At 36.5% G+C, this 25,519-nt stretch overlaps 3 protein-coding genes across 3 annotated transcripts; 1 reads left to right on the top strand and 2 right to left on the bottom strand.

Moving 5' to 3' along the window:
• Positions 1 to 3,174: 3,174 nt before the first annotated feature.
• Positions 3,175 to 5,122, bottom strand: LOC111786199 (probable protein phosphatase 2C 25). Its single transcript, XM_023666541.1, has 4 exons — positions 4,480 to 5,122; positions 3,816 to 4,148; positions 3,542 to 3,721; positions 3,175 to 3,451 (listed from the first exon to the last, which is right to left on the bottom strand). Exons 1-4 carry the CDS (start codon positions 4,960 to 4,962, stop codon positions 3,290 to 3,292), a joined length of 1,158 nt encoding a protein of 385 aa, XP_023522309.1. The 5' UTR covers positions 4,963 to 5,122; the 3' UTR covers positions 3,175 to 3,289.
• A 1,309-nt stretch (positions 5,123 to 6,431) lies between these two features.
• On the bottom strand, positions 6,432 to 11,113 carry LOC111785613 (protein PMR5-like). Its single transcript, XM_023665991.1, has 5 exons — positions 10,558 to 11,113; positions 10,293 to 10,464; positions 9,261 to 9,439; positions 9,018 to 9,176; positions 6,432 to 6,886 (listed from the first exon to the last, which is right to left on the bottom strand). Exons 1-5 carry the CDS (start codon positions 10,869 to 10,871, stop codon positions 6,547 to 6,549), a joined length of 1,164 nt encoding a protein of 387 aa, XP_023521759.1. The 5' UTR covers positions 10,872 to 11,113; the 3' UTR covers positions 6,432 to 6,546.
• A 1,744-nt stretch (positions 11,114 to 12,857) lies between these two features.
• LOC111789422 (PHD finger-like domain-containing protein 5B) lies at positions 12,858 to 17,170 on the top strand. The gene is made up of 3 exons (XM_023670190.1): positions 12,858 to 13,048; positions 16,100 to 16,738; positions 16,861 to 17,170. Exon 2 carries the CDS (start codon positions 16,147 to 16,149, stop codon positions 16,477 to 16,479), a length of 333 nt encoding a protein of 110 aa, XP_023525958.1. The 5' UTR covers positions 12,858 to 13,048; positions 16,100 to 16,146; the 3' UTR covers positions 16,480 to 16,738; positions 16,861 to 17,170.
• Positions 17,171 to 25,519: the final 8,349 nt, after the last annotated feature.

Here is a 25,519-nt window from a genome sequence, read left to right as displayed (position 1 = left end):
ACAAACACGCGCTCTCTCAAATAGAGTTGTTTCTTGGAGTTTTGTCTTGAAACACATCAACAACCACCTAGGGTTTTGCTTTTATTTTTCTTTTCCTAATGGAAATGTGACATGTTTGAAATATTTTATGTGAAGAATCTCTTGTTATAAGGAATCAAATTAGCTAATTAAAGATACGTCACGTATTTTATATACCTAACACGATTCGTAATATCTTCGGTTCTATTTTTATGTATTTTTTTCAATTCATTATGGTCTCGATCCATTTGTACAGCTAGATCTCGTACCTGTCTAAATTTAGTATTACATGACTGTACCTGTTTTNGTTTTTTTTTTTTTTTTTTGGACATGATAACGAGAGTTATAAGCACGTTCAATATGATGAATGCTTAGTTAAATTATTGTATTGTATTGTATTCACATTTCAATTGGACGTGCACGTACTAAAAAAACTCTAATCCTTAAAACCCGTCTTTTCTCTTTCTTTGACATACCGAAAGAGAACGTTTCATATAAGAAAAAGAAATCTCAAATTAGTACACTAAATAACGTTCGAAAAGATAGCTTAATCAAACTATATGAACTAAAATAAAACATAGATCTGAACCTTCGTATCGACTTTCTCTTAAAGTCTCAACTACGTCTGCGCTGTCACAAGAATATAACGATCGAATAGCTATCACTCGCTCAGCTACTTCGTGTATTATGAAAGTCGTATTGCCGGAAAGAAGGGGGCATGTTGCAAGAGCGGAGGTGTGCTCAAAGGGCAGTGGCAGTTGTTTGGTTCTACGTCGCTATACACTTAATTACAAAGACAGAGAAAATCTTCTTTCTGTATACGACAAAAATCAAAGAGGTAAGTGCAGTGCACTTATTATGCTGATTCTGTCTTGTGTCTTTAACTTATCATAATCAAGTTTGCACGGATATAAATCTACGTCAATCCCAACTATATCAAAGCTTTTACCTAAATAACTTTAATCAGTATCGACTCACGTTTTTCTTTTGCTAGGCCCATAGCTAAAAAACCAGTTGTGGGTGGCTCAACAGTTTTCAGAATGCCGTTGTCATGATGTTGATTTGATTTATGCGACTACAGCATCCGTGTAGCTCCGAGTACGTGCATTGGAGCTCTTTGCTCGACGTCCCGGGTCGCTTGTAGACCGCCGTTCGTATCAAAATCTCATGCAAAATTCATAATTAAATTGAAGAGAGAGAGAGGAGCGTGGGAGAGAGGAAGAAGGTGTGGTAGGCAACAAAGGAGACCAAACAAGAAATGTTAGGTCAAATCCATGTCTTAAAATTAGCATCTTAACATCATGCAATAATATTCCATATGCTGCAAATTCAATTCAAGTTGAGCTATGAGCTATGAGCTCTGGTTTTGGCCGACAATACAACTTTTAACCTAGGACCCATGTTGTTTTGTTCATGTTTGGTTTTATTTGCATTGACCTAATAATTAATCTCCATCTCGTCTATATTTTCTCTTAATTATTCGTCTAAAAAGCTACCACATGATCGGTATTCACATTAAAGTATTTGTTAAAAAATGGACAAATTTGTTAAAAGTTCTATTAACGTTGTTATGATGTAGCTTTCCGTCGTTTAATTTGGTCAATTCTGCTTTTAAACGTTAAGAAGGTATGATTCATTTTTTCTTTTATTACATTTAGTGTAATTTCGTACGTCTGAATGCTTTTTGCACTCTTTCGATCACCGTGTGTTCTTTGTTTAACCCACCTGTGATTTCCATATTTCAGATTTTCGATTATCGAGCGATTCAATCCATTTTTTATTTTTTCTTTATTTGTAACTTCATATTGATAATTTGAAACGATTTAATTCGTTCTTGAGAGTTGTAGATGTTTGTTCCAACATTCTAGATGTAATTTTCTTATAATTTTTAGGCAATTACAAATAATAATGAACGCATTCAAACTTTAAGGTTTGTTCAATTTATCGAAACTTGAGACGTCTCAAAACTCTGATTTCTGTCTCGATTCTTAGCCAAGTTTTTACACGGAATATGTGAGGTTTCGCACCTAAGGCAACATTTCGAAATCTCAAATTTTAACCCTCATGAACACTCTCGGATCTAGGAAAAAACCAAATTTCAAAAAATCCATAGAACTTACCTTCGTTCTTCCTCGGTTCTTGGTGAAGTCGAACCGTCCGAATATCCTAACCTCTTCTCCTTAATCCTGTGAGCATTTCTTATGGACAAACCTTCATCAAAATTACCATTTTGCTCCTTCGTTGACTTTGACCCAACTTTTTCTAATTTTTTTAGCATTTTTTGTTTTATTTCTCTAGGTCTTTGGAGGTATCCCGAACATTTTTCAATTCTATACCTCCGAGAAGTTCAACCTCTAAGGCACTAAATAAAATATCGGAAGTACTAAAGGAAAGTTAGGAAATTTGACTAACCTATCGAGCTCGGACATTACACTAGCCCAAACCAGTTCATGCAACCTAGCCTAATACCATACTCATGCTTATTCACTAGGTTCGGTTTGTTCACCAATCCAGTTCGACCTTTTCGGATCAATTTTCTCGGGCCTATGGTCAAGTCAAGTCAATAGGTCAAGGTCAAAGTTTCATGACTCTCCTCAAGTCCCTACCTATACTTCCCATTTAGAGTAGGGTTGATATGTTTGAAGTGATACCACTTTTATATAGAAGTGGTGCGTACCCAATAAGGCCCGAAAATTATTAAAATGGTTTGAACCCTAACGGGTCCTATGCGAATGAAACATACATAAAAGGGCGGGCTAGGCTCGATTCTAAGACTATGGTTTTAAGTCCGACTAGGAAGAAATTCCATTAATGCAAGGTTCATTAACGCATAGTTGGAAGATCGNAAAATTATTAAAATGGTTTGAACCCTAACGGGTCCTATGCGAAAGGGCGGGCTAGGCTCGACTCCAAGACTATGGTTTTAAGTCCGACTAGGAAGAAATTCCATTAATGCAAGGTTCATTAACGCATAGTTGGAAGATCCGAAGATCAAAATATAATATATGATACAACTAAGTGAAGGGAAGAAGAGGAACTCCTAAAGCTTTTTCGACCGACAACCCGATGTACAAACACGAACATAGTAAAATAAGAATCTTAGCTGCTACCCGTAACGAGAATGGACACGAACAATAATGAAAAATGAGAACAAGATTCGTTCGAGATCGAGATCACTTGAACCTCTATAGTTTATTAAATAGAAAAGAATTTGATGAATTACACTAAGAAAATTAGATTGGATTATGGGTTAGTCTAAACACCTCCTAAATCAAATGAAGTTAGGCAATTGAATAAGAACTACACTAATATCATCCACTGAGCCTCTTGAAAGTGATAGCTCCACGAGCTTTTTACAGGCCTCCAATGGCGTTGCCTTCTCAATCCCCACACATGATGGGCGCACGATGTCCACTGCTTCTTGATTGCTCACCTGAAAATGAACCAAACCCAATTCAATACAATGAAGAATTTGCAATCAAACAGGCTCCACACCACTTTCGATCGATCGACCGACGCTTACCGTTTCCCATAACCCGTCGGAGGCCAAGATCAAGAACTCGTGTCGAGCTTCGATCCGTATCGACGTTGTCTCTGGCTCGGCTATCACCCATTGTTTCAAGTGAGCATCTCCAATTCCTCTTGTTACAGCTAGAGATCCTTGGACTCTCCAAACGCCATTGCAGAGATCAACGTATCCACCCTGAAGAACACAATGAACAAACAGATTCAATTTTCATATTCATATTTGATTAAGGAATGAATCATTATGATCATGATGTTTTTCCTGTTCTTACCCTTGACTCGATTCGCTGCCTTTCGTCTTCTCGAGACGGGCGGTGGTCGGAGGTGATGGCTTCTGCGATGCCCTCGCTGCTAAGAACGGCACGGCAGTCACCGGCGTTGGAGATTATAAGGTTGCCTTTCTTGATCAGGGCTGTTACACAACATGACCCACCGCGTTGATCTTCCTTGAGGAAATCAGAATCTGTGGTGAGGTAGCCATGTTTAATGGCTTGTTCATAGTCAGTCATTCTTTCAAGTTCGTTCATTATGTTCTTCTTTAAGTTATTTGCTGCAAATTCTGCCGCCTTTGAACCGCCATGTCCATCAAATACACCAAAAAATGCCTGTGGAAATCAAGAACAATTACAGAAAATTAAGTCCAATTTGCTCATTTGTTAACGTTCCTTCTAATTTCTGATGCAAAAACTCAAACCCAGAAGCTAAAATTGAGATTTTTGATGCAAAAACTCAACCCCAGAAGCTAAAATTGAAATTTTTTATGAAAAAACTCAAACCCAGAAGCTAAAATTGAAATTTTTGATGCAAAATCTCAAACCCAGAAGCTAAAATTGAAATTTTTTATGAAAAAACTCAAACCCCAGAAGCTAAAATTGAAAATTTTGATGAAAAAACTCAACCCCAGAAGCTAAAATCGAAATTTCTTAAACAATTTACCTCTTTAGAATCACCACAAAGATCAACAGCGGCTGAATACCGATCTTCCATGGAGATTCTCCGCCTCCCTCTCTTGCAATAAACAGAATACCCATCTCTCTCGGCCTCCATCACGTCCCTGAACGACGACGACGGCGACGCCAGAGCTCCAAAGCTCAACGGCGTCAACGGAATATCCAACCTCGCTGGTCTCTTCCTCTTCGTGATCGAGTTGGACGACGTTGGAGACGAAGAAGAAGAAGTGGAAGCCATAGGCGCCACGGCGGAAAGCCCAGAAGGGGGCTTTGGAAACCTAATCCAAAAAGGGGAAGAAGGGGAAGACGGCGAAGACGAGCAAGACGACGAAGGCTGAGACGACTTCAAATGAGCCAACGTCAGTGTTAGAGCTTCCGGCGCCGGAGAAATAATCGCCGCCTTGTTGCAGAACATCGAGGACGAAGGGGAAAACCCCGGCGAATTCGAAACGGCGACGGAGACGGACATATTCCGATCTTCTAGAGAAAACCCAGATTCAAAAACACGAAAAATCGAAGACCCAGATGTGAATTTTGTTTCTGTTCTTGAAATTGAGATGAAATTTGAAGGATTTGGATATGGAAAAAATGGGAAGAAAAAAACAGGGGAATATAAAGGGGGAACGGCTCGCGCGTGTCGTGTTTTTTTGATTCCGTGTTAATAGCGGGGTAGGCCAGTTGGATTTGGATTTATTCTTAACGTATTTTGACTAATATTCGTTTTCATTTTATGTGAAATACCTAATTTGCCCTTTCTTTGCAACTCGAGTCCATACATACTCGTTCGAGAAATCTTCTAGACCAACTAAAAAACTTTGAACGGGTTGAGTTGGTCGGATTATTTTATTTATCTACAATACATGTAACATTAAAAAAATAAAATCTTGTAGAGCTCGAGTATCAAACATTCACAAGTCATAACACATCACTAACATCGATCACAAACATCAAATATTTTTAGTTGTTATATATTTTAAAATTTATATATAAAAAAATTATTCTCTTATTTTTCTTAATTATGAACAANATATTTTAAAATTTATATATAAAAAAATTATTCTCTTATTTTTTTTAATTATGAACATAATTGAAGTCAAGGAGTCAAGATTTAGGGGTAAAAAAGGAATTAGACTTAGAAAGGGGAGGGGTAAAAAGGTAATTTAAGAAAAAAGGAAGTCAAAAGTTATAAACAGAGAGTTATTTTTCAAAAGTGGAATTTAATGATTCTTTTGACTGAAATAAAGAAAATAGGAAGTGTGAGTGAACGCAGCAAATGACAGCTGTCCCTTCGTGGGTCCCGCAGATTAAGGACAGTTCTGCGAAGTTACCGTTATAAGGACTCAATGAGGAAGGGGTATTTCTGTAATTTCAAGTGTGTTTTTTTTTTCCTTCTTGAGGCGACCGTTGAACATGACGTCATGAATCTCAACGTCTCTATCACATGCAACGCAGCGTTTAATGCTTATCTTCTTCTCTCCGTGTTGAGATAAAGGAAATTGAGACCATATTTGCAATACAGCTAATGTTTGGTTCGTAAATACAGCTAATGTCTTGTTCCTAAAAGTTAAGATTTGTCAGAGATTTTCGAATCTATGTCTAATAAATCTCTAAACGTTTAATTTACTTTAATTTATAAATCCGTAAATATTTCAGCTCGAGGGTGTTTGACAGGGACACAGCAACGAAACATGCACGATGGGTAGAGTCAAGTGTCTTTGAGTGTGCAACATGAGCCTCGTTGAGTACAGAATGTTGCAACGTTGACTCCTAACTTGGGTTGGCTTGAGAACGGTGGGGTCTAGGTGCTTTCGGGCGTGCAACATGAACCTTGTTGAGTATGGGACGTTGTGGCGTTGCTTCCCAGCCTTGGGCAAGTCGTATGGTAGAGAACTTAAGGACGTATTGAAAAGGATAAGTAAAGTACAACGAACGTAAAACTATTTTGCAATGGTGCCCCTACATTACGAATAATCTATATTGCTCCACGAATTACATCAAAGGAGAGGGAAGAGAATAAATTTGAGTATGATTGAAGAATAATAAGATTGATGATCTAAAAGAACAAAGCAGTGTAAAATAATTGGTTCCAAGTATCAGGTAACCCAGGAAGGCACCAATGGCTACAATCAGCTGATCTACCAGGGTTAGCCCTTTGCTCAGGGCTCAAATCACCACTGTAAATGGAAGGGTGCCCATCTTTTCTTAGCTCAGATAGCATTGTTATGTCCAACAAGTACACTGGATTCCTCATGTCATTTAGCACTTCATCCACAACCCTCATTTGAATTGGGTACCCACCCGGGTACGTCATCCCCCCCATCGGTGTCGTTTCGCCATAGCAATTCTTTGTTGTTGTCATTGTCGACGTTGTCCCGGTGTTCCATTCGGATGGACTGTTCGAATAATCACAACCATGAACAAGTTTAGTTGCATATAACATTTTAACCGTTCATTCAAACCAATGCTATGAACAAATAGAAAAGTATCAGTCTAAGTGGTATTGCAAAGAGGGAAAGGGAATTGACTATGTCAAAAGAAGAAAGAATCTTGATATCATTAGTTAGGCATTAATGACAACAATGAATGGAACGATCCAAGCCCACAACCAGCCGATGTTGTCGTATTTGGAGAGGTTTTTACACCCTTATAAAGACTGCTTTGTTCTCCTCCCTACTGATGTGGGATCTCATAATCCACCCTCTTTGGGGCCAGCGTCCTCGCAGACACTCGTTCCATTCTCCAATCGATATGGGACCCCCCAAATCTACCCCCTTCGAGACCCAGTGTCCTTGTTGGGACACCGCCTCGTGTCCACCCCTTTTCGGGACTCAGCCTTCTCATTGACACATCACCCAGTATCTGACCCTCGTAGTCTACTACATATATTATTCTATTACACCAGTTATTACAGTGCCAATACATCCTGCCAGAGGACCATGGAAGTTGGTTGGGCCTACATCACAGGCCGATCTACGGGATCTAAAAACCTAGCGCTTTGATACCATTTGATTAAATAAAATAAGAGCTAAACCTAAGATGACTTATGTTACAAATTCAGGGAATAAGACATAATGTTGGAAAGATGCTTTAATTTCATATCATTTTCAATTCAGGAAATTAAGACAACCAAACAGGTGGGACCAGGAAGCTTCAAAGAAGCATCCTTATTTACAATTTATATTTCCCTTTTAAATGTCTTGAAAATATCTTACAATAAATATATATATTCGTTTATATATATAATTCTCAAAATTGGTCTGTCCCACCGACACCTTTGGATTATGTTAAAGTTGTGAAAGATATTTTCCTCCTTGGGGTAAAATCGTCTTTTCTTTTTTTCTTTAATTTCATTTTCGTCCTTCCGCTTTTAAAACGTCTATTTAATTAGACATTTTAAAAGTTCGTGGACCAAGATGGAATAAAATTAAAAATTCAATGACCAAAATAGACACTTCGAAAGTTGAGGGGTTAAAATTGGATAAACTTGAAAGTTCAGAGACTAAAATATAATTATATTTTTAATTCAGAACGTCAAACTATATATCACTTAGTTGGTTGAATTATGCTTTAAGTTATAATTTCTATGATTTATTTATTATTATTATTAGACACTTTTTAAAATTCAAGAACCAAATAGATAGAAATGTAAAAAAGTTTAGAGGCTAAACTTGTAATTTTTTCGACTAGTAAAACTAAAAGGGCTAAAATGGTAATTATCTACCGTGAGATCTAAAGGGATAACCAGAAGAACCAAATAGATACAAATGTAAAAGTTTAGAGACTAAATTTGTAATTTATTCAATTTGTAAAACTAAAAGGGCTAAAATGGTAATTATCTATGGTGAGATATGAAGGGATAACCAAAGTTTAATGCCTGAACTCGTAATTTATTCAACTGGTAAAACTAACAGGGCTAAAATGGTAATTATCAACCGTGAGATTTGAAGGGGTAACCAAAGTTTAGGGACTGAACTTGTAGTTTATTCGACTCATAAAACTAAAGGGCTAAAATGGTAATTATCTACAGTGAGGTCTAAAGGGATAACCAAGATTTAGAGACTAAACTTGTAATTTACTCGACTCATAAAACTAAAAGGGCTAAAATGGTAATCATCTACGGTGAGATTTGAAGAGATAACCAAAGTTTAGGGACTGAACTTATAATTTATTCGACTCGTAAAATTAAAAGGGCTAAAATGGTAATTATCAACGGTGAGATCTGAAGGAATAACTAAAGTTTAGAGACTGAACTTGTAATTTACTCGACTAGTAAAACTAATAGGGCTAAAATGGTAATTATCAACGATGAAGTCTGAAGGGATAACTAAAGTTTAGAGATTGAACTCGTAATTTATTTGACTCGTAAAACTAAAAGGGCTAAAATGGTAATTATCTACTGTGAGATCTAAACGGATAACCGAGAAGAGGCTAAGCGAGCATGGGAACAAATTTTTTGTAGGTCTCCAAGCCAACATTCAATAATGGAGGAAAACAATAAAGACAGAGAGAAAAAAAGAGACTTACTTGTAATGAGTGGGAGAGATAGCTTGGAAGAAGACCCTTGTTGTAGTAACATCAATGTTCTTATCAACCCAATCAGCCCATGTTCTTAGACCCTTCTCCATTGCAGCCAACCGATCCATGTCTTGGTAATATGATCCTCCAGATTCCATATAATCCCACCTGAAACAAACACAATCAACACCGTTCATCACATCAAGATCAGATCATATCATATCAATCAAGGTTTCAAGTTCAATATCAAACCCTTGCAGAGAGCCTGTGTGGCTCCACCAATGGCCAGTGTTGAAGGATATCACATCAGCTCCTTTCCAAGCATTGCCATTCATTGATATCTCCTCTAGCTTCAGGATTCTCTTCCCATTTTCTATTTCTATGTCCACCAGATAAGTCGCTTTGTAATAGTTCAAATTTAACCCATATTCCTGGAAAAGTGGCTTCAATCTATCAACCAAGCTCAACCGAGCTGAAATGATATCAATTATCGTCTTAAAGGTTGATAGTTTATGGTTCATTTTCAAAAACAGCAACGGATTTGGAGTTCTAATACTAAAATGTCAATACCAAACAGATATTAAGACTTGGTATCACTACAGCAAGAGATTTCATCCAAATCGAGCGGAAATGATATCAATTATCGTCTTAAAGTTGATAGTTCATAGTTCATTCCCAAAAAGAGAAAGAGATTTGGAGTTCTAATCCTAAAATGTCAAAACCCAACAGAGATTAAGGCTTGGTATCACTAAAGCAAGAGATTTCATCCAAATCGAGCGGAAATGATATCAATTATGTCTTAAAGTTGATAGTTTATGGTTCATTCCAAAAAAGAGAGAGATTTGGAGTTCTAATCCTAAAATTTCAAAACCCAACAGAGATTAACGCTTGGTATCACTAGAGCAAGAGATTCCATCCAAACCGAGTGGAAATGATATCAATTATCGTCTTAAAGGTCGATAGTTTATGGTTCATTCCCAAAAACAGCACGGAATTTGGAGTTCTAATCCTAAAATGTCAATACCCAACAGAGATTAAGATTCGGTATCACTAGAGAAAGAGATTCCATCCAAATTGAGCAGAAATGATATCAATAATGTCTTAAAGTTGATAGTTTATTGTTCATTCCCAAAAACAGCCAGAGATTCAGAGTTCTAATCCTATAATATCAAAACCCAACAGAGATTAAGACTTGATATCACTAAGATCTATGAGTTTAGCTGTTTTTTGTGGTTATTTGAGCAATGTTTAAATGAAATCTTAAGGTTAAGAATGTTTACTCACCAGGAATGTGAAGGTTGAAAGTGGTTCTCCTCTAACCATTTGAGTGGGCGTTTGTGGAGCAGATGCTAATATCAAGCAAATCAATGACTCCCATTGGTTTCTCCCCAATGAATCACCAACAAACATCACAGTTCTTCCTCTCATTCTCGTCAAAAACTCAGCCCCATCGAACCTTTAATCAAAACGCTACAGCAGGATCCATCAAAATGTGAATGACAAACAAAAAAACAACAAACAAAACCAAACTGGGTTTTCGATTTCAGACCTTGGGAGCTCGCAATCGAGCGGCTGCCATCGGTACTTGAGGTAGTTTGAATCGGGTCGGCCGTAAGCTTGGCAGTTGAACTCGGCATCAATGAAGGGACAGTTTGAAAATTGGTAAAGTGGGTACGAGTCATCTCGGACCCAAGTGCCGGAGAACAGAGCACAGCTAGTCTGGTTGGCTTGGAGCACCGGCCGCCGATTGTGGTGGTCATTGTTGCGGTAGTGGTGCTTCAAACTGAGTATCAAAGCTGAAGAAGCTAACTGGGAATGAAGCAAAAAGAGGCATAATGATGCTAAACAAGGCCAAAACCCCATTAGAGATGCTTGAGAAACGAGCAGAGAAGGGTTTTGTTGGCAAATCTTGTAAAAGGAAGAGGGAAATCGCAAATGGGGAAATGGGTGGGATTGTATTAGGCCATTGAAGACAGAGACAAAGGGTTAATGGGAGCCAGTTGGGTAATGGCGCAGAGGGCGATGGGGGCCAAAAAGGCTTTGGGATTTCAATGGGCAAGCTTGTTGTTACGCTGTGGAATTGGGGATTGCTTGCGTGGGGTTTGATTCAAATTGGCTTTTGGTTAAAAGGGAAGGAAACAAGCAATTGAAAGGCACATGTTCTTTTCTTTGCTTTGCTAAACACCCTCCTAAGTGTCGTGTTCAAGTTCTCTAACATTTTGATTCTTAACGTTTTAATTCCGTGTCTAATAGGTCGACTAATGTATTTAAAATCGTGAAAAAAATTAAATGATAAGATCTGTATTTGCTATCTAATACATATCCACCCATCACGCGACCTATTATAGTTTCGCTGTATGCTCATTTTGAGACGGTAATCCACAAATTAAATGGTTTCGCTGTATGGTTTCGAATGATCTATCCATGACCATAATGAAATTTGGGTGAAACTAAGTGGAGGTTCGAACCTACCGATGTTGAATAATCAGTGGATGAGTTTGTGGTTAGGGGAAAAATACCACTCGAACCCAGAGCTAGCTGGTTTTCCCCGAAATGGGTTGAGGCGCAACAGTTGACTGGACATCTAGGAGTAAAGCACTGTTTCGGTGTGGGCCGCGAGAGCGGTACCAAATTGAAGCAAACTCTAAATACTGGATATGACCTCAAAATAACAGAAGTCAAGGTCATCTAGTGAGACGATGGGGGATAAGCTTCATCGTCGAGAGGGAATCAGCCCGAATCACCAACTAAGGCCCCTAAATGACCGCTCAATGATAAATGAGGTAGGAGTGGAGAGGTGACTCGACAAAATAGAATAATATAGTCAAAAATAAAATTTAAATCTACCGTAGAGAATAATTTCTCCTTTTATACCTTTTTTTTTTCTCTTCCAACTTTTTAGAACACTAACTTTTTATAATTTTTTTTTTTTTAATAAAAGAAGTAATAGTAGAAAGTTTTTTTCTTTGTAGAAAAGTTAAATAAAGAATCAGGTTCGTTTAGATTTTAAAATTTTAATTAAAGAAAAATGGTTAATATTCATTATTAGTCGTTAAATTATTACTTATTACATTGGCAAAAATGTAAGAAATTAATGGTTAAAACCTAATTTGGTCATTTTATGTAGTTTAATTTGTTAATAATTTAACATTTATTATTATTATTATTATTATTATTTAATATATATTATTAAAGTTATGTTCATTATTTTATGTTTTTTTAAATTATTTTAATTAATAAAACATCGATTACTATATTTAATGTCAATCATTCAATATATATTTTTTTTCTTTAAATACATTATGAGTTATTTTGTAACAGCCCACGCTCAACCGTGAGTAGATATGGTTATTTCTGGGCTTTCCCTTAGAGGTTTTAAAACGCGTCCATTGGAGAGAGGTTTTCACACTTTTATTCCCATTTCAAATTAATGTGGGATCTCTAGCGTACTAGCTAGCACACCACTTGGTGTCTGGCTCTGAACTTTAAAGAATACGTTTTAAAATATTGAAAGAAAGCCTAGAAGAAAAAACCCAGAAAGGATAATAGCGGCTAGCGGTGAGCTTAAGTTGTTACACCTATCGTGGGAGATATTCAGGAGCTAGAGGGACGTTAGCAATGGCCCTACATGTAGGAGTCTCAAAGATCTTACCCCGACCGATCGTTACCGTTAGTCCTTAATCCCGATCCGCTCGATGGNAAAAAAAAAAAAAAAAAAAAAAAAAAAAAAAAAAAAAGTGAGCCGTTTTGGAGGAAGAAAACAAGTGGGTTTGGGTCCAGCCCATCGCTCATCCTCTAAGGCCCATATCCCTTTCAGCCCAACAATTTTGCCCTAAATGGTATTTGTTCTTCTTCTTTCCCGGACCTTCCCGGACCTTCCCGCCCATTCCATCTCACACCAACCAGCAGTTCCGTTTGCGCCCTTCTCTTTCGGTAATATACCTCTGCGTCACTGTCGCGGCCGTTTTTCTTCTGCTTCCGCTGCCGCAGCCTCCATCGTAGCGGATTTGAGTTGTTGTTCTACTCTCTTGTCGGTTCTGGTACTATCTCGATCGATCTCCATCTTTCTTTCTTCATTGAATTGTACATTTCTTTCGCCTCTACTGAATTATTCAGCATCTCCTTCCTCTTGATTTATCCGACAATCAGTTGAAGAATCTCTCTTATTATCCAGTTCTCATTTAATCGCTAGCTTGTCGGGGTTATTTTGATTGACCAGACAACCTCAATCATAATTATAATTATCCATTTGTAGATTGTNGACAATCTTTAGTCCCCTTCAAACCTTCCACTTTTTAAACTATATCTATGTTTACCCGAATAATTTCTAAATCCTTTAAAACCAAGCACGGGAAATAAGAGTCATCTATATGCTTTGTACTTCATGTGCTTGGTTTTAAAGGATTTAGAAATTATTCGGGTTAACATAGATATTGTTTAAAAAGTGGAAGGTTTGAAGGGGACTAAAGATTGTCCCTTTTAGCCACTGTTATATATAATATGGATATGGATTGAGAGGTGTTGAGTCGAAACTTTAAGCTAATCACATAATTGTAGTAGGTCCTCCCTATCTCTCTCTTGCTACAAAACTATGGGTGGCATTGAAGGAGAAGAATAAATGGGGAGGGGATGTGGAATGGTGCTTGGGTTGAGTTGATTTTTTGGTGTTTCAAATTTGAAATTTAGTATTTGATTCTATGTTTATAGGGTTAAGGGTCGGGGGTAGACAAAGAAAGAAGGAGAGGGAGAAGAATGAATGGAAAGATGAGAGAGTTAGTAACTTTTGTTCCTAGGTTATCTAAAATAATATACAAGCACTAAGAGATAGAATAATGTCTAACCTAAGCATCTAACTTGCTGAGTTATCGCTGATCTGAGTACAACTCAATTGGTTAAGACATATACTTTTGATCAAGGGGTTAGTGGTTCGAACCCCTCAACACCCTTGAATGTTGTTTGAATCCCTCCACCTGAGTTACCTTTCCTTATTCCTAATAGAACGATGTTGTTCGGGATCATTAATTTTTTTCCCAAGATTCAAGGGTTAGAATTTCACTTTTAAACTTGGAAAAATTGAATAACTTCTCAAATCTCTGGCTTTTATTTTTTTATGAATCAAACGGTGGAGGAATCTTTCAGCCAGAGTTAATTTTGTTAGATTCACACATTTAGACAATTAGCTAGTAGTTGAAGGCATGACCACCTTCTCCTGGTAGTTCCTATTTTAGCTCTCATTTGTTGTTCTTAATGTTTATTTAAAAGGCATTTGTTTGTCATTGCTATTATTCGTGCTTTAACATTGCAATATCAGCACCTGTTTTGGATCTTCGGCCTCCACTTTTCTCTTTGTATTTGTTGTTTTGGAACAAAGGTATTAGAGATTGCCACAATTTGTTTCAATCCAGCAAGATAGAGTCCTTGTCCTAGGATGTGACATATTTGAGGACGAGATCCTTGAACCTGTGAGTGGGTATTATCAAAACTCTATTTTGGTATAAGTGTGGTGAGCTTCTTGTGGAAAAATGTATGAACTTTGTAAATTTGAGCACTTTCCTTTAGATGGGTGGTGGAGTATGAGATCCCACGTTGGTTGGGGAGGAGAACGAAACATTCTTTAAAAGGGTGTGGAAACCTCTTCCTAGTACACGTGTTTTAAAACCTTGTGGGAGAGTCTGGAAGGGAAAACCCATAGAGGACAATATTTGCTAGTGGTGGGTATGGGCGGTTACAAATGGTATCAGAGCCAGACATCGGGTGATGTGCCAGCGAGAAGGTTGAGCTCCGAAGAGGGGTGGACACGAGGCAGTGTGCGAGCAAAGACGTTGGGTCTCGAAGGGGGGTGGACTCGAGGCCGTGTGCGAGCAAAGACGCTGGGTTCCGATGGGGGGTGGATTGGGGGTCCCACATCAATTGGAGAAGGGAACGAGTGTCAGCAAGGACGCTGGCCCCGAAGGGGGGTGAGTTGTGAGATCCCACATCGGTTGGGGAGGAGAACGAAACATTTTTTATAAGGGTGTGGAGACCTCTCCCTAACAAACGCATTTTAAAACCGTGAGGGGAGGTTTGGAAGGGAAAGTCCAAAGAGGACAATATCTGCTAGCGGTAAGCTTGGGTTGTTACATGGTCATAAAGGCAAAGTACTAATATGGTTGTGTTCAATGGAACTTATGAATGTAGGCACAATCGAAGTGCGGTGGAAATTGGAGGAGGTAGGAGATCAAATTTTACTTTATAAAACTAATTGGAAGGATTGAAAGACATCTAGACGGTGGAGTTAGCATGTACAGATGCCTCAGCTCGAGACTAACACTAAACAGATGCCTCATGAATGGACATGGAGAACACAATGAGCGCTAAAAATATTAACAACTGGAGAATGTGGCCAGTGCTTTAACTAGTAGCTATATTTATGTAGACCTATCAATTTGACTCTTGTGGTTAGAGCATTAATTAAAATCCTTGAAGGCTCAAACAACCAGATTCATATTATTTCTCATTGTTAGCTAGTAGTGAAATTCATTAGCTACATTCTCTAGTTTTTATTTTTGTGCTTCGATTATGGTTTCCATGTATCTTAATTGGGATTTGTTTATCTTTTTGCATTGTGCAACATGCATTTTAAATGTTAAGGGATAGAAGGTTCGCCCGTAATTTTATCACGTTTCGAGTTAAATTATTCACTTGGTACTAAGAACTCCAACTTCAGTGTGAATATATACCATGATGCAGATTTGTTGGTTTTTTGGAGCAGTAGCTTTATATGAAGAGTGAAATTTAAAGTTTGATTCTAGTATCCAGTTGTGCAGATATTCATCTTATTTAGATCAGTCATTTGGATCTGTTATTTGCTTTAGTTGGATACAGTGGGACCATAATGATTTCTTACTCATTGTGAATTGATAGAGATAAAGGCTTATTACCCGTGGCAAGAGGCTCAATGTGATTCTATGTCATATTTACTAACATTCTCTAATTGCTAATCGTCCATCTGTTTTGTGTGGCTTAATTCGTGTACCTAACTGTTTATTTTTATGATAAGATCTCCCTTTAGTGTTTATGCTAAAACCTCAAGTTTGATAACACATCTGCAGGTTAGAAACTTTATCGGACTGGAGAGCTTGTTGCAGTTACAAAAAGCATGGCCAAGCATCATCCCGATTTGATTATGTGCAGAAAGCAGCCAGGAATTGCCATTGGCCGACTCTGTGAGAAGTGTGATGGGAAGTGTGTAATCTGTGATTCTTATGTCCGTCCCTGTACGCTTGTTCGTGTTTGTGATGAATGCAATTACGGGTCTTTCCAAGGCCGTTGTGTTATCTGTGGAGGAGTAGGAATCTCAGATGCCTACTACTGCAAAGAGTGTACACAGCAGGAGAAAGATAGAGATGGATGTCCAAAGATCGTTAACTTAGGGAGTGCAAAAACAGACTTATTCTATGAACGTAAGAAATACGGGTTCAAGAAACGTTAAAGTTAAAAAAAAAAGGATGGATCTTACTGTAATCTGACCGATTTCGGATTTCTAATCACAAACTCTCTTAGACATGTATGTATATGCTGATGAGAACAGTCGTTTGATCAAGGCCAGGGCCGGTGCCATTCACTAGCATCAAAAACTATATTGATTGTACTGCTTGTATTGTTGTGTTTATATTGATGGATAGGAACTTTGCTCAACCAAATTAATGGAGAAGAAATTGTTGAAGAGGCTGTTGCAAACAGAAAAAAAGGTATGAATATTCCTTCCATCGTGATATATTGAAACTTCATGTGCATTTTTCTTAGTTTGTGCCTTGGTTGGTCTAGAAGGAAATGCGATTGAGATTTGAATGTCAATCTTCTGTTTTACTAGAGTAATGATGCAAGGGAGGAGGTCCCTCCACCCTTCAAATAAGGGAAGAGAAGTTAAATGCTCAAAGTCAACCAAAATACAGTGAATTTTGGGATCCATAGTTGATGGGATGGACAGGTTTGGTTTGAGATTTGTAGGTGCTCATATGCCTGTTGGTAGTGGAATTTCTTTGAATGTTTTCATGCTCCATGTTCGTTTCCTTTTCATCACTTCACTTCTCTTTTGACTGAAAGAGAGGGCATTTGTTCTTTCCATTAATGGCCATCGAATGTTTTCACAATTCATAAGAGATTGTGACATCAGTATCAAATATTGTGTTACAATCGCACTTTTTTTGGCAGCGGATTTGGCGATTGTTCGGCACTCACTCTCTGCATTGAGAGTGAGCCAAGCCAACTTAGGATCGCGTTGCCTACGGTCGAGCAACGTATGTTCAAGCCTTTGGTCTCGTTTTGAGAAGAAGGTTTTAGAAAATAGGGAAGATATTTTGAAAGGGTGTTTGAAAGCAAGATTGAGAGAGAGATTAAAAACAATGTTATAGGACTGTAAGTTAACATATAAGTTAGGTATTATATAAAATAAATGTTGATCGAGAAAAGGTTTTGGAATATCTTAAAGATATTCGTTTGATGCCTACAAAGAGTTGAACAAGAGAAGTTCAAATTGTATTCATTTCATTATTTGATTGAAGTGCCATTAGTGCAAGTCAACTGAAGAGAAGGTAGCAAATTAGAGAGCTAAATCATGGCATGGCTTGAAAGTTGAAACCTGGTTTTTGTGTAAGCATATTGGTTGCACTATTTGGAACCTCTTCTATAGCTATCATCTTTCTTTTGACTTTGGAACAGAAATACCCTCTTTCATTCAATTGCTTGAACCCATAACTCATCTATGCTTTGGAAGTGTTAGAAGGCTCATAGAAAGCAGGGTTCTTTAATGTAATTTATGAGCTTCTTTAGTAATTTAATGTTTAATTTACTTGAACTTTTGAGGTTCGTGATAGTTTGATTATATCTACTTCAAGAATTACAGAAGTGAAGAATGGAACCATCGACTTTTAAGATGTTAAATTGTCTTATTCATTTAACTATATCTGGATCGACTTATTCTCGACCAAACCATTTTAGGTAGATAATTTCTAGGGTTTCTTTGCGCCAAAATTCTTGTATGGTTCATTGAAAGAGGTGAATTTAACCTGAGCTACTAACTTAGTCTTATAGAACTCATATAATACGATAATTTTCTTTTTTAGTTCAAACGATGATGAAATNTTTTTTTTTTTTTTTTTTTTTTTTTTTTTTTTTTTTTAGTATATTTTTAATGTTTTCATCGATACACATTCTTAGTATTTTTAGTTAAAAGTACCATTGTGATTACAACATGAGTGTATGATTAGGTTTAAGCATTATCTTTATCCCACATGATTCTAATAAATTTCTTAAATCAAAGCCATTAAACAAGGCTTTCTATAGTTAACTAAGATATAGGGCAAACACACTTCAGAACTCCATAATTACACTAGAACGATATTTTATAACTCTATACATCATTTTAGCTACAAAATTGAATTACTGCGTTTTATCGAAGAAGCTCGTACTTCTTTATTGAAGTAAGTATAAACATTCCAGTTCAAAATTTCTTAAGAATAATCTTAGTAAAGTCCGATACTTTGTATATCAAAACAAGAAAAGATCTGTCAAAGTAGAGTCAGTTGTAGTGATCCTATAACAGTGAAAAAAATACGTCGATGCACTGCTCTTAATCTACGTCGATGCACTGCTCTTAATCCAACCACAAAGATAGTTCGACTCGTTATGAAACACGAACGAGCAAAATCTTTTCCCATCAAGAACTTTATTTAAAATAGTAAACAAAAGAAAACCCATTTCTTTCCATACCCAAAACTCATAGTGGAGAGCCATTTTGGGGTCTCTCTCTCTATAAATATGGAGTGTTGTGAGTTTTCTTCTCCATATCATAAGGTGAGAGAATCAGGAAAAGACATAAAGATAAATTAATGGCTTCTCGATCTTCCCTTTACTTCTCTCTCCTCTTTTTCCTTCTCTCTACTGCCGCCATTGTTGCACCTTCTGAAGCTCGCAACATACCTGCAAATCCAATTGCAAGAACAGAAAGTAAGAACAAAACCCTCTTCTTCTTCATCACCATTTTTGTTCGTTATGAATTTTCTAAGTGTTCAAAAAATACTTTTGAATGTAATAGCGAAATTTAGATTTTCGATAGTTTGAATGAATTTTATGATTGGAAATGTTACAGGACATGATGAGATGATTGGATTACGAGACTATGGTGATGCTCGTGCCAATCATCGACACGAACCCCACCATCCTCTTGGTGTCGAAGGTAAGATTATAGTACTCGTAAATTATTATTTGAGAGTTGGGATGATATTTAACTCGTAATTTACTCTATTGTATATGAGAGTTAAAAACAGACAACCACATTAAATAATTTTCGATAATATATTATTAGGTGCTTCGTGTTTTTAGTTGGATTTATGTGTAGCTTAGAACGTAAGTATAAGATTTAGAATTTACTATGATTATATATTTTATGTCAGTTGAATTATGTTTACGATAAATTGACTTATTTATTGATTAATAATGATTTTATTTATTTTTGATAACTATAAATTTATCCTAAAATTCATAAATTTTTTATTTATTTGAACTAAATTCAACTCACGTAAATTTATAATTGAACTCAAATCAGTACAAATTGGATTGGGTTGATCAAATTTTCGGGCTTTTATGTGTGATCCCACATTGATTGGAGAGGGAAAAGAAACATTTCTTATCACGATGTAGAAACTTCTCCCTATTAGACGCATTTTAAAACCATAAGACAAACGACGATGGGTAATGAACCAAAGTGGACAATATCTACTAATGGTGGGTTTGAGCCGTTACAAATGATATCGATATCAGATCCAGACACCAAATGGTGTGCCATTAATGATGTTGGGTCCCCAATGGAGTGAATTGTGAGATCCCACATAAACATGAAGACAATATCTACCCGCGTGGACTTTGACAATTACATTAGATCTTCCTATTCCAATAGTTTACTCGATTCAATTTGTATGAATGATTATGTTCGTAGGTACTCGTAGTTGTTGTTCTTATTATTGTTTGTTAATTTTGGTAGGATATAAGAAGGAGTTGGATGATTAATGAGAAGCGAATGGCAAGCAAATCATTGGTAAAATGATGGTGGCAACTACTCGATGAGATTAGTACAACAATAAAAACATTATGATATCTCTTTGCATCCATGCACTTTATCTATGTATCAAACTTAAAAAAGGACATTGTTACTATTAAGGTTTCTATTATACTCGTTATGTCCAAAACATATCGAGATCTAATGTAACTACATATTTAGCGGCGTTTGAGGTAAGTATGACTATTGTTTGGTCACTTTTAACTTATTTTTTAACCAAAGTTGACTTAATTGATACTGTAAGATGAATTGAATCGTATATTATGCCATAAGTCAATGTCATGGGTAAAAAGCAAATCGAGGAATAATTAGTAATTCTGGGCAACCAAGTGGCTTTACTATTGACTTGGTTCAATGACTTGTTTGCCGTATGAATGACGTGTGTTCTGTGATGCCTAGACGAGAGTCTTGTGATTGGTTGACGGGTACTATATTATGTTATGCTACGATATTTGTTATATACTATGATATGATATGGTATGAAATTATGTTGTGCTATCGATATTGTATGATGTATGAACTTCCATATGCTACGCCATGTAAATTATGTTAATTTATCTGCTCTATGTCTATGAGACATTAGAAAGACAGATATATTAATCGTGAAACATATGATAAGTATTACATACGTATGTCTCATAGGAGCGCTATGTTAGGAAAAGAATAAGGTATTATAATTATATGTCATGTTTTGATGCTCTGAGACCTCATGTATTTTGTATGTCAAGTGTATCGGGATACTTTCGTTATGATTAGTACGGAGACGTACACTAGAATATTATGTACACCGTGATATTATGCTTGCTTCTTTCCCTCTGTGGCTTCCAATAAGGTGAATATACGCTAGCTCGACAGTTAAACCCAGAGGGTATGGTGTATGAGCCTGCTTGGTGGGTCCATGTGTGCGTGCTGAGCCGTGTATAAAGAAGTACTACACATTCAATTATGTTCGAACTGGAAAGTAGAGACCAATGTCATGATGTTCGAAGGTCCCATCATGATTGCATGTGTTTGCCTTTCGTAACCGAGGGCTACTTACTAATTATTTTTTAAATATTCAAGCAACGTGCTACTTTTTTTTTCAAGTAAAGGTAATGCAACCATGTTCGAATGAGGTATATTCTTAATATCGACAATTTTCCATATTCAATAAACATCGATCTAGCTCAAAATATCCATGTCAGAACATACTTCTACGAAGGACGAATACACACAATAGTTCATCAAAAAATTGACGTAGGAGTCTATGTTCATCGAAAAAAATAACGGAAGCAAAAACCAAAAGAATCTATGTCAGCACGATACCTGACGTAGGAGTTTTTACATTCTTCGTGCTACTGCTACCCTCCAGTCTTGAGGAATTTTTCAATGTCTGTCGACAAAAAGGTTCCAATGGGCTAACCTTACTCTATTTCATAATTTTGAGAGAATGTTAAGCAGCATAGGGCCGTAAACAAACACCCAATCCTATCACCTATGATGTGAAGCCTGTCACCTATGATACGAAGACAAACTAGTAAAAGAAAAAGAATCTTTACAGTATATTCTAAAAAATATGATTAACACGTAAAAACACTAAGGACCGAAAAGGTTTTTGCAGCCCATAATAAATTCAACAAGCAAACTTTATTTGTGGACGGGTTGGAAGATGAGAATTTAAAAGAGTAATAATAACATAAAGAAAATCAAGCCGACCGAATAAGAAAACATATGATTTTGGTGGTCTTGTGTCTTGACGGAATGTTGGAAGGACAATCACTTCAATGAGAGATAGCGCACTTACACTTACCGTTGCACTACGGTTATAGGTTGCATCGATAAGCAAGATTCTTACTTCAACAAATAATACGACACAATGCATTCCTTCAAGCTCTTGTCCACTTACATCAACTTAAGTAGGCGACGATGCATTTAAAATTTCAAATAATGTTATCACAATATAGGAAAATTTGGAGACATCTTCGTTAGCATATTTATGTAGCACATGCACATATTTAATTCAGAAGGATGTAATTGTGCTAGTTTTATATAAAAAGCACGGTGGATTTTTTTAATAATCTCCGAACGAGAATAGAGCCTTGTTGGTTTGAAGTGAGCTGGATGACTATATTTACGGGAGCAAACTCTAAGCTAATATAAAGCACGTAGATACAAATTATAACTTAGAATGAAAGATAATTATAANGTTCTTATTATTGTTTGTTAATTTTGGTAGGATATAAGAAGGAGTTGGATGATTAATGAGAAGCGAATGGCAAGCAAATCATTGGTAAAATGATGGTGGCAACTACTCGATGAGATTAGTACAACAATAAAAACATTATGATATCTCTTTGCATCCATGCACTTTATCTATGTATCAAACTTAAAAAAGGACATTGTTACTATTAAGGTTTCTATTATACTCGTTATGTCCAAAACATATCGAGATCTAATGTAACTACATATTTAGCGGCGTTTGAGGTAAGTATGACTATTGTTTGGTCACTTTTAACTTATTTTTTAACCAAAGTTGACTTAATTGATACTGTAAGATGAATTGAATCGTATATTATGCCATAAGTCAATGTCATGGGTAAAAAGCAAATCGAGGAATAATTAGTAATTCTGGGCAACCAAGTGGCTTTACTATTGACTTGGTTCAATGACTTGTTTGCCGTATGAATGACGTGTGTTCTGTGATGCCTAGACGAGAGTCTTGTGATTGGTTGACGGGTACTATATTATGTTATGCTACGATATTTGTTATATACTATGATATGATATGGTATGAAATTATGTTGTGCTATCGATATTGTATGATGTATGAACTTCCATATGCTACGCCATGTAAATTATGTTAATTTATCTGCTCTATGTCTATGAGACATTAGAAAGACAGATATATTAATCGTGAAACATATGATAAGTATTACATACGTATGTCTCATAGGAGCGCTATGTTAGGAAAAGAATAAGGTATTATAATTATATGTCATGTTTTGATGCTCTGAGACCTCATGTATTTTGTATGTCAAGTGTATCGGGATACTTTCGTTATGATTAGTACGGAGACGTACACTAGAATATTATGTACACCGTGATATTATGCTTGCTTCTTTCCCTCTGTGGCTTCCAATAAGGTGAATATACGCTAGCTCGACAGTTAAACCCAGAGGGTATGGTGTATGAGCCTGCTTGGTGGGTCCATGTGTGCGTGCTGAGCCGTGTATAAAGAAGTACTACACATTCAATTATGTTCGAACTGGAAAGTAGAGACCAATGTCATGATGTTCGAAGGTCCCATCATGATTGCATGTGTTTGCCTTTCGTAACCGAGGGCTACTTACTAATTATTTTTTAAATATTCAAGCAACGTGCTACTTTTTTTTTCAAGTAAAGGTAATGCAACCATGTTCGAATGAGGTATATTCTTAATATCGACAATTTTCCATATTCAATAAACATCGATCTAGCTCAAAATATCCATGTCAGAACATACTTCTACGAAGGACGAATACACACAATAGTTCATCAAAAAATTGACGTAGGAGTCTATGTTCATCGAAAAAAATAACGGAAGCAAAAACCAAAAGAATCTATGTCAGCACGATACCTGACGTAGGAGTTTTTACATTCTTCGTGCTACTGCTACCCTCCAGTCTTGAGGAATTTTTCAATGTCTGTCGACAAAAAGGTTCCAATGGGCTAACCTTACTCTATTTCATAATTTTGAGAGAATGTTAAGCAGCATAGGGCCGTAAACAAACACCCAATCCTATCACCTATGATGTGAAGCCTGTCACCTATGATACGAAGACAAACTAGTAAAAGAAAAAGAATCTTTACAGTATATTCTAAAAAATATGATTAACACGTAAAAACACTAAGGACCGAAAAGGTTTTTGCAGCCCATAATAAATTCAACAAGCAAACTTTATTTGTGGACGGGTTGGAAGATGAGAATTTAAAAGAGTAATAATAACATAAAGAAAATCAAGCCGACCGAATAAGAAAACATATGATTTTGGTGGTCTTGTGTCTTGACGGAATGTTGGAAGGACAATCACTTCAATGAGAGATAGCGCACTTACACTTACCGTTGCACTACGGTTATAGGTTGCATCGATAAGCAAGATTCTTACTTCAACAAATAATACGACACAATGCATTCCTTCAAGCTCTTGTCCACTTACATCAACTTAAGTAGGCGACGATGCATTTAAAATTTCAAATAATGTTATCACAATATAGGAAAATTTGGAGACATCTTCGTTAGCATATTTATGTAGCACATGCACATATTTAATTCAGAAGGATGTAATTGTGCTAGTTTTATATAAAAAGCACGGTGGATTTTTTTAATAATCTCCGAACGAGAATAGAGCCTTGTTGGTTTGAAGTGAGCTGGATGACTATATTTACGGGAGCAAACTCTAAGCTAATATAAAGCACGTAGATACAAATTATAACTTAGAATGAAAGATAATTATAATTAGCTTTACCAACTATATGAGAACCGATGATTAGTGAAGCAATCTGGGATTGTGAGGATGACAACTTACTGATTCTTTCGTATATACTTCGCTAACTCCCTTGATATTGCATAAAGTTGCCCCGTGGCATGTCGAAAGTACTTGTTTCCTTCTCCACCAAATATCCAATGCTACTTTACTTTCGTGGCAAAGAAAAATCAAATATTACAGATTTCGACAATTAGCGTTAACTACAAACATAGAAGTAATTCTTACTTCTGTGAGAGGAAGTGTCCAGACTTCATGCAACCAATATAAACTCGAGGCTTTGTTCGATGTGCAGCTAAAGTTGATCCGAGAGGAGCTACAATAAATCATAAAGCAACGCATAATCAAAGCTCCTAAAATAACAACATTTTGTTCCAAAAGCTTATCTTCTATCTGGATCAACCAGATGAAACCAAAGATTCAATCGATCTCTATAGAGAAAAAATAATTTCAACATATACCTAAGTTGACAATGACATCGCTCTTGACTCTAATATAAAAATCTCTATTGGTAAGCTCCCAAAGAAGTCTAAAATTAGGGGTGTACATTCAACCCGACAACTAGGACCAACTCAACCCGAGCCATAAGGGTTGGGTTGGGTTGGATTAACATTTCGGGTAAGGTTGGATTCATTTTTCTAAACCCGAAGTGAATTGATTAGGTTTCGGGTTCATGGGGCAAAACCTTCAAGTTGACCCGAGCCAGATAAAAATATATAAAATATATTAAGAATCTTTCTATATTAATTGGTTTGCCAATGCCTCACGCGCCTGACAAATTCGTGTTTCTTTTTAATTATTTTATTCAAATTATTTTATATTATTTTATTATTTTTAATTTGTGTGTGGACTATTAATACATTTTATTCTATTTTTAAATAAACACATTTTATATTTTTAAATATATTGTTTAT

Source organism: Cucurbita pepo, chromosome LG02 (genome assembly GCF_002806865.2).
Source record: "Cucurbita pepo subsp. pepo cultivar mu-cu-16 chromosome LG02, ASM280686v2, whole genome shotgun sequence".
Classification (NCBI taxonomy): Eukaryota; Viridiplantae; Streptophyta; class Magnoliopsida; order Cucurbitales; family Cucurbitaceae; genus Cucurbita; species Cucurbita pepo.
This window is presented reverse-complemented; position numbering and strand designations above follow the sequence as displayed.